General features: G+C 34.5%; 1 protein-coding gene across 15 annotated transcripts; it reads left to right on the plus strand.

Moving 5' to 3' along the window:
* Positions 1-361: 361 nt before the first annotated feature.
* LOC108193282 (uncharacterized) lies at positions 362-12,347 on the plus strand. Of its 15 annotated transcripts, XR_010285593.1 has the most exons (11): positions 362-664; positions 1,985-2,020; positions 3,271-3,303; positions 3,729-3,814; positions 4,995-5,063; positions 5,726-5,892; positions 6,840-6,963; positions 7,041-7,389; positions 9,321-10,040; positions 10,467-10,931; positions 11,018-12,347. XR_010285593.1 is itself a non-coding variant. In XM_064081272.1 (8 exons), exons 1-4 carry the CDS (start codon positions 2,430-2,432, stop codon positions 3,746-3,748), a joined length of 276 nt encoding a protein of 91 aa, XP_063937342.1. In that variant the 5' UTR covers positions 2,027-2,429; the 3' UTR covers positions 3,749-3,814; positions 4,995-5,063; positions 5,726-5,892; positions 6,840-6,963; positions 7,041-8,396. The 15 variants fall into 15 exon arrangements, 2 of the variants coding, with proteins under 2 accessions (XP_063937342.1, XP_017215367.1); XR_010285596.1 differs by lacking the exons at positions 9,321-10,040; positions 10,467-10,931; positions 11,018-12,347 and adding exons at positions 1,724-1,855; positions 2,556-2,751 and having other exon boundaries at positions 391-664; positions 7,041-8,396; XR_010285594.1 differs by lacking the exons at positions 9,321-10,040; positions 10,467-10,931; positions 11,018-12,347 and adding an exon at positions 2,556-2,751 and having other exon boundaries at positions 399-664; positions 3,713-3,814; positions 7,041-8,396.
* The last annotated feature ends 1,414 nt before the right edge of the window (positions 12,348-13,761 follow it).

The following is a 13,761-nucleotide window of genomic DNA, read 5'->3' on the forward strand; positions in this document are numbered from 1 at the left end:
TTTTTTTTAAATAAAAATATACGATTGATATTTTTATTCAGATTTTTTTTTCAAAAACAATGATTTTAAACATGCCGTCACAATACTTAAAAATACGTGTAAAAAAGTCAAACAACCTATACTTCAGCGCAGAGGGTAAGATTATTATCATGGATAAAAAAAAAGTAAATTTATTTTTTCCAAATCATATTAGCCTTCATACCTTTATCTAGTTTTAATTTATGTAAATTGTACTCCCTCCGTTTCAAATTAGATGTCCACTTTAAAAAAATCACATAATTTAAGAAAAGTGGTTGTTCACAAATTAATTGCATGAAATGATCAAAATATGTGGAGTGAGATTAATCTAAAAAATATAAATAAGAGATATGTGGAGTAGAATTGACTTTGGAAATATGATTTTGTATTGAAAGTTGAAGTGGACAAGTAATTTGAAACAAAAAACTTTTTTGAAAGTGGACATGTAAATTCAAATAGAGTAAGTAATACGTAAGACCATTAAAATGGGGTTTGATGGAGTGAGGGGAGTACTTCTAGAGAGCTCCGCAGTCGTTTCGGCCGCTGATACACAGAACGACGACGGGTTATTTGCACCCGGTGAGGCGGTGATTCACCCGGAGCTGATTTTCTATTCCGGAAGCTTCGTTATTCCAATATCCCCACCGTAAGTATAATCCCCCCTTCCTTTTCATTTTGCACTCCACTTGTTTGTCTTAATGCCTCAAAAAAAATATTAAATTATTTATATTCTGTGTGCATCTCTGTGTTGATTATTAGTAATGCAGCTGTTAGTTGTATTCGATACTTACTTTACTTGTTATAATTTCGTTAGTACTTATTAATAGTATTGATTTAACTAAACGCAGTAAACAAAAAAGCTGCAACTATTTCTGGTCGTAGTTATAATCTCCAATGAATTTTTATGCTTGGTGGTAATGGAGAAAATTGTGTTCAAACTGCTGTAAATGTTTAGGATGTATTTTTCAATTAGTGGAATCGCCTAAAACTAATGAATGAATATTTACATTTTTATTCTTATATTGAAATCGTGAGATTGAACTGTGTTTTCACCTGTAATTGTAAAAAAGAAAATGTGCCCGTGCAGTATTTAACTATTTAAAGTTATATCTGTGTGCTCATTAGGTTATATACCCTCCTATTTGTTTTTAATTTTTTAGGCTTTAACCCTCGGCATCGTGGTACAAAGATAATAAGGTTTTGCTTTATTTCTATAACTCTATCTTAATAACATCAGAACTTGGTTAGATTATTTAGTAATACGCAAGACGGCAACACAATCTGTTTCGGGTTATTTGATGAGTAATGTTCATCATATATTTAGCAAGTACTTTTTATAAGCATAGCATCACAGTATTGAATCCAAGATTCTTATCTAATTGCTTTAATAGTTCCAACGATTATACTATAAGAAATTAAACTACCAACTACCAATTTATAATAATTTGGCTTCAAGAAAGATATGATAGATATAGATATCTTTAACTTAAGATACACCTGGGCATTACGATCCTCATACTTGGTCCTCACCTGCACAAGCACATCACATGCGTCTAAATTCTTTAATCTCTTAATTCAGTGGATATGCACTGCAATTTCACAGACTTTCTATTGCTAGAATATCGTCTAAGAACCTCACATATAAATTTTAAGCTAGTTTAGTAGTAATCCTATAAGTGATTCACATATCAAGCCTCTCTTCCAGTGTTTGCAAGTTGGATGGATAAGCTGATGCTTCGAATTATATGTGCAAAAGACTTGTACCTATGTGCTTGATTCATCTTGAGCTTTTCACAGCGTTTTAGATTTTCTCGTTCGCTTCAAAAAGCCTAAATTGGTAAAGAATGTTGACATCTGTTGGTGATGATAATATAATCGTATATACAGCGCTGAGCTTCGTTTTCATCTCTGACGCCCTAGGTTTATTTGGTTGCTGATCTCTACATCACTAATTTTCTTTTTGCAGGGGATAACATATGCACTTTGTCTTTCAACACCGAAGGTAATCTGTTATACTATGTTTTACACTTTTTGTAAGTGATGTTGTAGTGAGTTGTATGCTACATAGATCAAGTGTAGTTACTGGAGTACATGCTCTTTCTATGACCTTGACACCTTGTATCCAATTTAAACATATACGTCTTGCATTTCCCCATAAATTTTATAAAAATGCCTCTGAGGTTGTCTTTAGCAGACTTACCTTTGTTTTAAATAACTAACTAATTTGTTTTCTTACTTTGAGCGGGCACAGAAATAAATTTGATGTCTTTTGCAGGTTGCTTTGATATCCCACTGATTTTCATTACGAAGTTTCTTGAATCGTTCTTTTTTTTTTTTTTCGTGAAATGCTGGCCTGACTTTCTGGATATCAGTCCTCCACTTTGACAATAAAAAAACTGGCTTTCTATATTATGCAAGTGAATGACCGTTCATTTACTGTAAGGATAAAAGTGCTACTTGGTTCACCTTGTAGTGGAACTTATCATTTCTGGTATATTTATGCCGTGGTTCTTGAATACTCAATTTATTTGGTATAGGTTAGACTTCTGGAAACGATCTTGAAGCAATTCTCATTTGACATCTTCATATTGAATTCATCTTCCGTCGAGGTCACTGAAAAAGAAGTTGCAAGGGCCTGGGGTGAATGTGGAGGGCGTATTCTGCATGTAGCTAGTGATATTAACACAGAACCCTTTGTTAAACTAAGCAACAGTTGGCTGTTTATTATCCTTAGTGAGTAGCACTACATGTCCTCATTCTTTGATGTTGAACTCATCATCAGTAACTTGAGATACAATTGAAGACATATTGAACTTTTGAAGGAAATCAGAAGAGAAATAATATATAATATATGTCCTTGTTACACTTCACTTTATTGTGTTCCTATATGTTGCCCAGTTCATCCTTTACATTTTATACGTAATGGAAAATTCATCAGATGTATGTTAAAATTAACTGAAGAACATGTTAAATATATTTGTTTTAGAGCAATGCTAGGGGTCCTGAAAATTTACCCCAAATTGTTCACGAATCACATACAGGCATGATTTACTTTTTGGAGTGCATGTGCACAATGGGGGTCCATTATGTTTATAACTGAGTGGCCAATAAATACTTGACACCATATCATTTGAGAAACCTTTCGGAAATTTTTTTAGGAGCTCTAGCATTTCTCTGGTTTTTAATATGTGTACTTGTATAATATTGACTGATCATAATCGAGCATCACTGATGAGTTGATTTATATTGCAGGATCACATAGGGAAGAGTTAGCTGGTCACACAGGTATTTGTTTCCAGTATTACAAGCATCTAACACTATCTTGACCAACTTCTAAATCTCTAGATTTTGTAGTTTTTTCCTTAAAATTTAGATATAAGCAGCGTCATGTATATCAACTGTAATGTCAGCTAAGTCCGCTGATATGGATGTTATAATAGAAAAAAAATTATCCTTACTAAGTTACAAGTACATGAACAATATTATTATCTTCAAATGGTGCCTTGAATATGTAGATCCTTATGTGTGCATATCCAAACACCTAACTGTCAAGGCAATGACAGAACTACCTCAATACTCTTTAATCATTTCGTTCAATTAGATGTGCAAGGCTAACGTTCTTCAGTTTTCATGACTACCTTAACACTCTATAATCAATTGGTTCAATTAGATGTGCATGGCTAACATTCTCCAGTTTTCATGCATCGAAGGTGGCGGTACCAGCGCGTAATCCAGTGTGCTTTATATAGACAAACTAGAGCAGTTACCAATGACTATATGCAGTTTCAATAGAAAGGTAGCTGATGCTATTGATATCCATATTTGTTTCTTTTTTATATCACTAAAGGTTATAGTCGAAGCTATTGCATTTTAGAAACATGTTGATATGGTACGAGTTAAACATGTTGCATTGCAATCTATTTACTAATAGTTATTTTCTATGTTGTCATAACTATGTCCTACTTTATCAATGATTATTTGTGGAACATAACCTGCAATGCCTTCACATATTGCCAAATTGTGGCTCTTGTTATATGATGTGATTGTGCGTGTAGGGTGTTCCTTACCACTTCTTATAAAAAATTTATTTAGGATTCTAGTAATTCCTAAAGAAGCACATTCACCCATATGCATACTATGGATAATTGGACCAAGTCCATGTATATTTAAATATTTTTTGAAATTGTAAAGCACATAGTTGTTTTAAGTAGCACAGCCAAAATTTCATTCAGTGACACAAGCACTATAAGATTCACCATGTTACCATGACGCCATGGTACTGTATAGAATTATAAATTATTAGCTTAACTCAGTGTCCTTGAAGAATTAATTTTTCTGATAATGATAAAGAGCAAGATATATCCAACTTATCAATCAAAGAGGGGTAATTAGCTCCGTAACGTAAGTACTATTCTTCTTAGAAGGAAGTCGCCGTAATGTCTCTGTAATTTAATGTGTCCGGTATCTGCAAAACCTTACTTGTCCACAGTTCTTTAAACTTCACTTATGTGTCATTCACTTCGTACTATATGTGCAATTCAGTTCCTCATTATTGAATTTCTTTGCCAAATAAAACTGCATCATTATAAAAAAGTATCCATGTCTAGGGTACTCCCTCCGTCCCAGGCATTTGTATACAAATGGTTGGGGACACGGAGACCAAGAAATTGTGTAAAAAATGAGTAAAGTTGGATCAAAAGTGGGTATAGGGGTGGGACCCATTTATATTTAATAATAGATTTGAGATAGTGTTGGAAAGTAGTGGGTGTAATAGTGTTTATATTATTATAGAAAGAAGATAGTGGAAGAAAGTAATTAGTGTAATGATGTTTTATATTATAAAAGTTTACTACTTTTGGAATGTATACAATTGGTGGGACGTCCCAAAAAAGAAACTGTATACAATTCATTGGGACGGAGGGAGTACTGTTTATATGTGCTGGTTGATACTGTATCCAATGTTTCACTGAAAACAGGCAATGGGCAAGGATGGTCTAGTGGTTGGTTATGTCATGTAGCCTTCTCGTGAAGACGACTTAGCCAAGGTGAGTATTTCTACAAGTTTATGAATGCACACCATGTTTGGGTCCCAAAGAGGATTAACTAGTTAGTTGAGTTGTGCTCATATATATATAGATATATATATATATATATATATATATATATATATATATATATATATATATAAAATATAGGGATAGGATCAAATAAAAACTTTTTTAAGTTACAAACTTACAAACTTTTTTTAAAAAATTTATATATATACACTGTTATAAGGTCGTTTGTACTTTGTATCACTCCTTGACGATATTTTTTAAACAAGTATCTGTCATATGTAGTAAATACCATAATTGATTCTGGTGTTCACTCACTCTTGGTTAGAAGTATCAGATTGGGTTAAAAAAATGATATAAATAATATATATTATATTTTTGTTAATTATAATGTAAATAATAATAATTAATCCCTATATACATTAATCACATCAATCAAAACTTTCTACATTGACAAGTCACCAATATCATATATAATAACAAATTTTATACCTAATTTATTCCAATTCACTCCCTGCAGCATTACTCAATTTTATATTATAAAAATTAATATCATAGACAACTTATCAAACTTATTTTACTTCTTAAATTTGTAATAATTTCTATATTATCGCATGTTACTGTAAATATGAATATTAAGTAAATTTTTGCAGTAATGGGCCAAAATTGCACAGCATTTAGCAACGGCCAAAAGTAATGACCTAAAGAATGTTTTGGGCAAGATGGGTTGAAACTTCGAATACTTGTAGTTGCTGCAGCTCTGGCCTCTGGCGTGGAGCCTCTTCTTATTTACACAATTCAAAAGGAACTCCATAGAAATGCAAGTACATCAACTCTTTCCCCCCTGTAATTTAGTGTATTACATTAATTGTTTTTAACATAAAACCCATCATGTTAAACATAAACATAACAATGTTGAGTTAATTGTGTTATAGATGAATTCTGTATATATCTTTTTTTTAGTTTGAATTTAATTTTGTATCTTCATCAACATTGCTCGAGTTCCATTAGAATGAAGATTCTGTAACCCCTAATTATGTCTTTACCAGAAAGACGACTTTAAAACTTTCGTAAAAACTATGATTAAAAACAGGAGATCATGAGTCAGTTTTTTGTTTAGCTATAACAACTAGGATTTTGTTTACAGGCGCTCCCTCCCTCCTTACCAGAAGAATAAAATCGTGAATTTGAAATTCCATGGAGTTTTAAAGATTTTGTCTTAGTTACCTTTAATAATATATAGCACTTCATTGCAGTTTCATTTTCTGCAGATTTAATGATTAGAGCTAGGGGGTAAGTTGATGTTTTACATGTTATGTAGTATGTACTGGGTCAAGTAAACTAGGAGGGATAAGTTGTTCAGACATGTAAGTCTCCCTTTGTGAGACGAAGGGAGACAGCAGATAGTTAAGGAAGACCCAATTACCCCCAATATAGACATTCAAATGAAAAACGATTATTATTATTATTAAATTTAATCAGAAACTTGTTATTTTGTGGAACAAGGGAGATCAAGATGCAGGTTTCTTATTTTGTATTGATTTTTTCAGTAAAGTCCTAGAGATTGGTTAATGAAGAGTTTATAGAAATCAGCATAGAGCATTCATAACACAATGATAAGAAGAAGATAAACATAGAATACAGAGATACTAAAGTAGTTCCAAACGATAGAAATACAGCAGTACAAAATACAGCAGTAAAGTAAACACATTACTAATAATTGTTTCATTACTAATAATTGTTTCATTACTGTCAAATTCTTTGCAGGTTTCAAGTGCATTGACAAACGGCAGTAGAGTAAACACAGTTAAACATAGAAATACAGAGATACTAAAGTAGTTCCAAACGATACACATAAGGAGCTACAAACAGACACCGGAAAATTACAGTCGTAAGTCGTAACCAAACCTGATACAGTAGTATAGTCTGTCTGTCTAAATGCTGAACTTTGTTTTCTTGGTTTTTCAGGGTTCCTCTAGTGTTGGAAGAGAGCTTGTATTTCTTTTCATTGCCGCAGCTAAATCCAGGAGCTTGCGGGCAATTTTTTCAATTGCGTCTGCATATTCTATACCAACATTTCCCTCCGGCAATTCATCCAACACTTGCTTCAAGTATTTGTTGAGAGGAATATAGATGTTGATTTGGAATCCAATTCCAAAAATTCTCAGCAGTTCATGTGATATTAATTTGTAACTTAGTTGATCAGCTTCCGCATTAGGACGTCGATCAGCTGGCAAATACTTTTTAAAGGTTCTTTCGATTGCTGCCCTCACACGATTAACTTCCGGTGTCGGGTCCTTGGAGACATCTTTAACAAGTATGTAATCATCATCTTCATGTTTTTTTGAATTGCTGGATTCAATAATATCATCATCGCATTTAGCTAATGTGGCGATGTAATCTGGGATTATAGTGATGGATTCTTCCGTAGAAATCTGAATGAGGTAAGAATCGCTTGCAGATTGTGGGTGTAAAGAATTAGTAAAAACATCTTCCTGTACTAGGTCTTCGGATACACCTCCTTCATCAGCAACTACATATTCATCATATACTTCATTTTGCTGTGAATTACTTGACTCGGCAGTAGCATAAGGAAAAGGTTGAGAGGGGTCCTCAGAGGCATCTACTTCAGCGACGACTATGTATTCTTCGTCCATAGACTCCATACTGTTAAAAGAAGGTGCAGGGGATTGGTGAGATGGGCAAGAGTTGCTTTCCGATACAGTGTTTCCGAAACAGTGCAAAGAGCTTGATACAGGGGGGTCTGCTGGAATCGAAGTTGCAAGAACGGATGGTGGGCTTATAGAAGAGGTGGGAGAACGTAGAGGGGTTCTGGTAGCGAGAAAAGAAGTGTTGTCAACGTTTGTCGGAGGCCTGAAAGTTGACAAAGAACTTGATGATGGGGGTCCTACGGGAATTGCAGTTCCAAGAACAGGGAGAGTGTGGTTACAATGTTGAGTTTCTTGTTCTTCAGGAACTGAGGCTGGTGGGTTTGAAATAGCCATTGAAACCAAAAGGATGATAATAAGGGACTGGGAAATTGAGATTGGTTTAGTTTCTGACATTGTCTTTGCCATGGAGATGAACTTTTAAGTAACAGGATGATAGCAAGAAGATGAAGTTGAAGAACAAGAACAGTTCGTTTGAAGAAAGATGATGAGAAGAAGTTGAAGAACAAGAACAGTTGCAGTAGCTGTATGTATTGCAACAAACTGTATGTAATGTCTGTATGGCGTGCCCAAGCGGGCCCAATATATTGGGCGGGAGTCTTGTTACTGACCGTTTAAAATAATTAAATAATATAGATACATTTTTTTTAATCAATTTCTTTGTTATGTTTTCTGTTTACTAATTAATATATTCATTCATTTTTGTTGTTTATAAGTTAAGTAAATATTTCTAATTAAAAATCTTATTATTTTTATCATGAAAAAGCTTATTATTTATCCATGTTACATCATCTATGTATATAAATATATAATAATTCGACTAAAAATCATGTTTCTGACAATAATTTTTTTTTTATTTTTTCAAATTTTGTTCTAATAACATTCCAGTTATGAAATTGAATATCCATCCCAGTTATTCTTTATATAAATTGAGACAAAAATTAGTAATGACAGAGATGATGTAAAATCTTGTTTATCTCGTAGCACCTAAATTTAAAATATACTTAATCGAAATGTAATATATTACTATATATATATTATGCAGCAACAAAGGTTAATATACATCAAGTAGCCTTAATTATCAAGACACCGTCGCTTTCTGTTTTCTCTACGCCGGAGACTGGCGATTCCGTGCTGGGACGCCGTCGTTTTCATTGAGAAAGGGAAGATTTCTGGTGATACCTCCGTCGTTACGGTCAATTGTCCTGATAAAATCGACCTGGGTTAAGCAGCGTCACATTCAGAGACTTCTGTTAGTAGCATTATATCACTCTGTCATTTTGTTTATGAGTGGATTTAGTTGTATACGGACTCTTATTAAGTTCAGTCTGAGTATCTTATGGTCATAGTTCATTCAAAAGCTACCTGGATCTAACAATCTATGCTGGGATATAAATTATGTATTCACAATGCCAAGCGTGGCTTTCTTCCATAGAGATTTGCCTTGTCAGTCATCTAGTTTATTGTAGTTTTCATATATTTGCTTCCAAATGTGGTTACTTACGGATAATAACTTACTTTTGCCTTCTATATCTCTGATATTTTGTTTATCCTAACAAGATAACATTCAAAAATGCAGGACTCACCTGTCTTTTCCACCAATTTTTTACTTTAGGCATCAGTTCTCTGATCCATCAAAAACCGATTTCTCTGGTAATAGTGAAGAAAAAGTTACTAAAAATGAAGAAGCTATTGAAATTGCTCAGAATAGTAAGCAACAATAACATTTTGATCAAGGGAGCTTAGCTAGCGAATCATCGGCTGAGCCGCTCTATGATACAAGTGTTGTGGTGGAGCTTCCACAAAACTTAACTGCCGAATGTGTTGGCCCTGATTGTGATGGAACCTCTAATAATGGCATGGAAATCAGATGTGTGACAGAATTGGGTGGCTCTTCTACAGAAGTCAGTTCGTATGTTGAAATTGGCTCAGGAAAAGAAAATATTGAAAGAGAAGTACATCTAGAGGGGCCAAGCCTTATCGAATGCAAATAAAGAAGCTGCAGGATGTGATTGGGATAACTTGTTTTCTGATGAAGGTGACCTATTACTGTTTGATACACCTAATGATTCAAAGTCATTAATTGATCCTCTGGTCAGATCAGTATTGCCTGGACTTTACCTCTCTGACTGATATCATGCAAATTTCTGAAGCTGTGAATGCTGTTGGTCTTGGTCCTGATAACAATTCTTCTCTCCTTGAATGCGGCCAAAATATAGAAGCAGTTAATGATCAAGACATCCCTGTTTGAGGTAGCCAGTCTGTAGCTGTTGACATAAGTGAGAAAGTGGACAACGAGGTGAGGCTTAGCTATTTGCCATCTCTCTTTAGAATGAATGCTGTATCTGTTCCTTTATATTTTTCGTATGTATGTTTTCTTCCGTCCAGCATTACACGGAATCCATCAGACATTACGAATACCCTTTAATAAATTTGGAAATCCGAAAGATGTATTTTAAGGTTTTTGTCTTACATTCCCCTAAAACATTGGTTGTTTTTGGAAATAGGTTTTGTCAATTATGTTATAATATTACTGTAATCAATTTAAAATGGTCTCCTTTATTTGGGATTTAACACCTCATTGGTTAAACTCTCCATGGAATAAGAATTAATATGTTAGTAGTGTACTGCTTATATGCCTCCAATATAATTTTTAAAATTTTATGTGTTATTTAAAGGAATCCTTTCAAGTCAATAAAACATCAATTTTTATTTTTCTGCATAGATTGCATCTAATCTGCAACGTGGTATGAGAAGAGGCTGTCTGATACTCTGATATTTGAGATGGTCGGTTCTCGCCGGAAGCATTTAGATGATGGTTCTGTAGTTCTTCTTTGTTATTGCAATGTCACGAGAATACTGCTTGCAGTGACAAATGTGTAGATCCTCTACAGCCTGTATCTAATATCCCAAGATGCAGACTACCAGGAATTGGCTTGCACTTGAATACTCTTGTGGCAACATCAGTGGACCACAAAGTTGTGAAACATGAAACATTGGTCCCTGGAGGACAACCAATAAGTGTGTCTGGCTCGGCTGCTTATATATTAGACAGTGCTTTGGTTATGTGCTCTTCAAATAGGGACATATGTCCTATTGGAGATGGAACCTTAATGGCAGAAGATGCTGCTCAAGGATCAGGATGCATGGTCACTGAAAGTTTAAATCACAGTAGCCCTAAAAAGAAGAGGTAAATATCTTACTTGCGGATGTGTTATTTCAAGATCTTGGTTTTCATATTTGTATGCATCTGACACTATAAAATACAACTCTCAGGCATAAATCGGGCAGCGACGGAGAAAATGATGCTTGTAAGCGTTGTAACTGTAAGAAATCGAAGTGTTTACAGCTGTAAGTTCTTAAATGATATGGGAGTTACTTCCTTGAGCACTTTACTTTTGGTTGCCTGTATAGTTCTTGCTGTTGCACTAATAAAACTTTAAGGATTTATGGTTTAGGATTTTGATCATTATTCTTCATCTGATCAGAGTATGTTTTACAGTCTTCTGCATATATTTTTTGAACTCTTTCTTTTGTGTATTAATTTCAAGCTTGCTCTATCCAATATTGAAAGCGGTTAGTTTCAAATGTAAAGTTAATAAAAAATGAAGGTTGTGTCTGCTATAAAGCAGCTACTTTCTACTTATAGCTCTAATAATCCTCAAATTTAAGCACTGTTAAAAGCTAGACTATTTTTGTTCTATAAACTTGATAAATGTGCTCTTATGAACATTGTACATTCTTCTCAATGCAAGGGGTTGGATGCACACTGGTTAGAAAATTCCATTATTCTCCATTCAGTTTAAAAATCATGATGTTAATACAACTAACTAAATATAGAAGAGCGTTCATAAATGTGAGGGAAACTGCTGTAATATGAAAAGTTATGTAGAAGCGTGATATTTTTCCACGGGTAGAGTGTCACTAATAATTCTCTGACGCAGCAACTTGTTACCTATTTTAAAGTGCTGCAAGATGTGTTAATAATAAACATGCTGCTCTCTTTGCAGTTACTGTGAGTGCTTCGCTGCTGGTGTCTACTGTGTGGAACCATGTTCATGCCAAGAATGCTTCAACAAACCTATATATGAAGATACTGTCCTTGCAGCACGAAAGCAGATTGAATCTCAGAATCCGCTTGCGTTGCTCCCAAAGTGATCAGAAACTCTGAATTTATCATTGAAATTGGGGTGAGAAATGATTGGCAGCTATAATTTTGTGCACATTGTGGTTTTTTAAGAACTATAATTATCACTCTGATGTCTTGATCTTACAACTGTTGAGAATAACCTTATTCCAAACTTGAAGTGAAAATTTAACTCGGTGAATCCAATTAATAATTCTTATTCAAGACGAATTGGTAATATGGGAAGTATGTAGGAGAGATAATTACTTTTGTGACTGCATTTTGTCAAAAGTTTAGAGGTGTCTTGTTATTTTTACCAGTTTAAAACTCTGTGATATGTATTTACTATAGTGAAAAATTCCCAAATTCGATATGTTTGATGCCATACAGTGGGTGGACTTTGTATGCCTCGTCTAGAAGGAAATTTTTTATGTTTGTGTGCTTATTAATTCTGTAGTGCAACAAAAGAAATTTCTTGTATGCTTGTCCAAAAAAAATGCAAAAAACAGGAGTGCATTTTGTGTACACAAATAGTTAACAGTAGCAATGTTGATTTTATCTGATTAAAAATCATGATAGATTATTGAATCTTGAATGCACTTGTTACTGGCTGGAAGATGCTGTCTTGTTACTGGCTGGAAGATGCTGTCTTGCAAAAAACAGGAGTGCTTGCCACTGCTATTTTTTTCTTGATGTTGCATTTGCTCCTTTGTTCTTTAAGGCGTTGCAGTTGCTACTCAATTTTTGGGCCATCTGCTGTGCTTTTTCATCTTGCAAGTTGCTACTCTCCTTCCAGTTATAGTATTTGACCTTAGGCTTTTTTGTTACTTTGTCGATCTCTCTGCTGCATTAGGTATCAACACCTGTGTAATTCGGTCAACAGAAGTTAGATAAAAAAAACTATCACTTTCTTTCTATGCAATCTTCTTAAGCACTGGCTTTATGCTTTGCAAAATGATATAATTTTTTCAAAGATAGCCCCATGCTCATTTAAGGGTATATATTTACAAGAGCATGTCCAAGGTCACAATATCGTTACACTTTTTCCTTGACAATGCTGTAACATCGACTACTAGTGGTTCGTATATTTCTCATATATATGCCGAACTTTGGTCATGACACTGGATGGTGCAGGCTCAACACTCACTTGTGGCTTCTCCTACAACCTGAAATTTGTTGACTCCTCTTATTGGAGATATAATTTGATGCCCCGTGAGGAGCAGTAGCTGCTGCCTTCATTTACTGCTTTGCGTTTTTGCTCTCAATTCTTCCACGTTTAAGACGATTTTCTTCAGTTTTCGTTTGTGCTTCCTGAATCTGTCAATTTTAATGAACTCTGATCCAATTCTTCATTCAGATATGCAAAACTTTCAGCTGCTTCCATCATTAGTTCCCTTGTTCTGCTTGAATATCATTTCATGAATTTGTTTTATGCACAACTCTTTTGCTTCCTGCAACTTCACGAGTTCATATTGTTTTTCCTCTTAATCACCTGTGCTGCTACCTTCCTCATGTCAGGCTCTTGCTTAAGTCACGATAGTTTCCTTCTGCTACTACTTGTTCTAATTAGTTGAACCGCCATAGCAGTATTCCATTTTCACTTTTTCGAGTACGATTCAGTGAGCTAAAATCCATCATAAATTCAGATTGTATGGAACATGATTGCATAAGCATGTTGCTGTAAATTGTTTGTTTACAAGGCCAAATAGCCTCCTGATGGTCTTCTTCTCGTCATTGTTCTCTTGCAAGTGAGACCTCTCGCGTCTCGGATGTTTATGATTTCCAACGCCGCAAGACCAGTGGTTCCACCTGGTAAATCTTCGATTTGAGTTGCTGGCCTTCACTGATAGACCATACTAGACCGAACCTTACACGCGTTAAAATGTTACCATCA

This window comes from Daucus carota, chromosome 7, assembly GCF_001625215.2.
Source record: "Daucus carota subsp. sativus chromosome 7, DH1 v3.0, whole genome shotgun sequence".
NCBI classification, from domain to species: Eukaryota; Viridiplantae; Streptophyta; class Magnoliopsida; order Apiales; family Apiaceae; genus Daucus; species Daucus carota.

Coding starts and splice junctions, on each gene's coding strand:
- LOC108193282 (XM_017359878.2), top strand. CDS start 2,430: ATGCAAGTGAATGACCGTTCATTTACT. Junction 2,752..3,270: donor TTGGCTGTTTATTATCCTTA/GTGAGTAGCACT, acceptor TTTATATTGCAG/GATCACATAGGGAAGAGTTA. Junction 3,304..4,994: donor AGAGTTAGCTGGTCACACAG/GTATTTGTTTCC, acceptor CACTGAAAACAG/GCAATGGGCAAGGATGGTCT.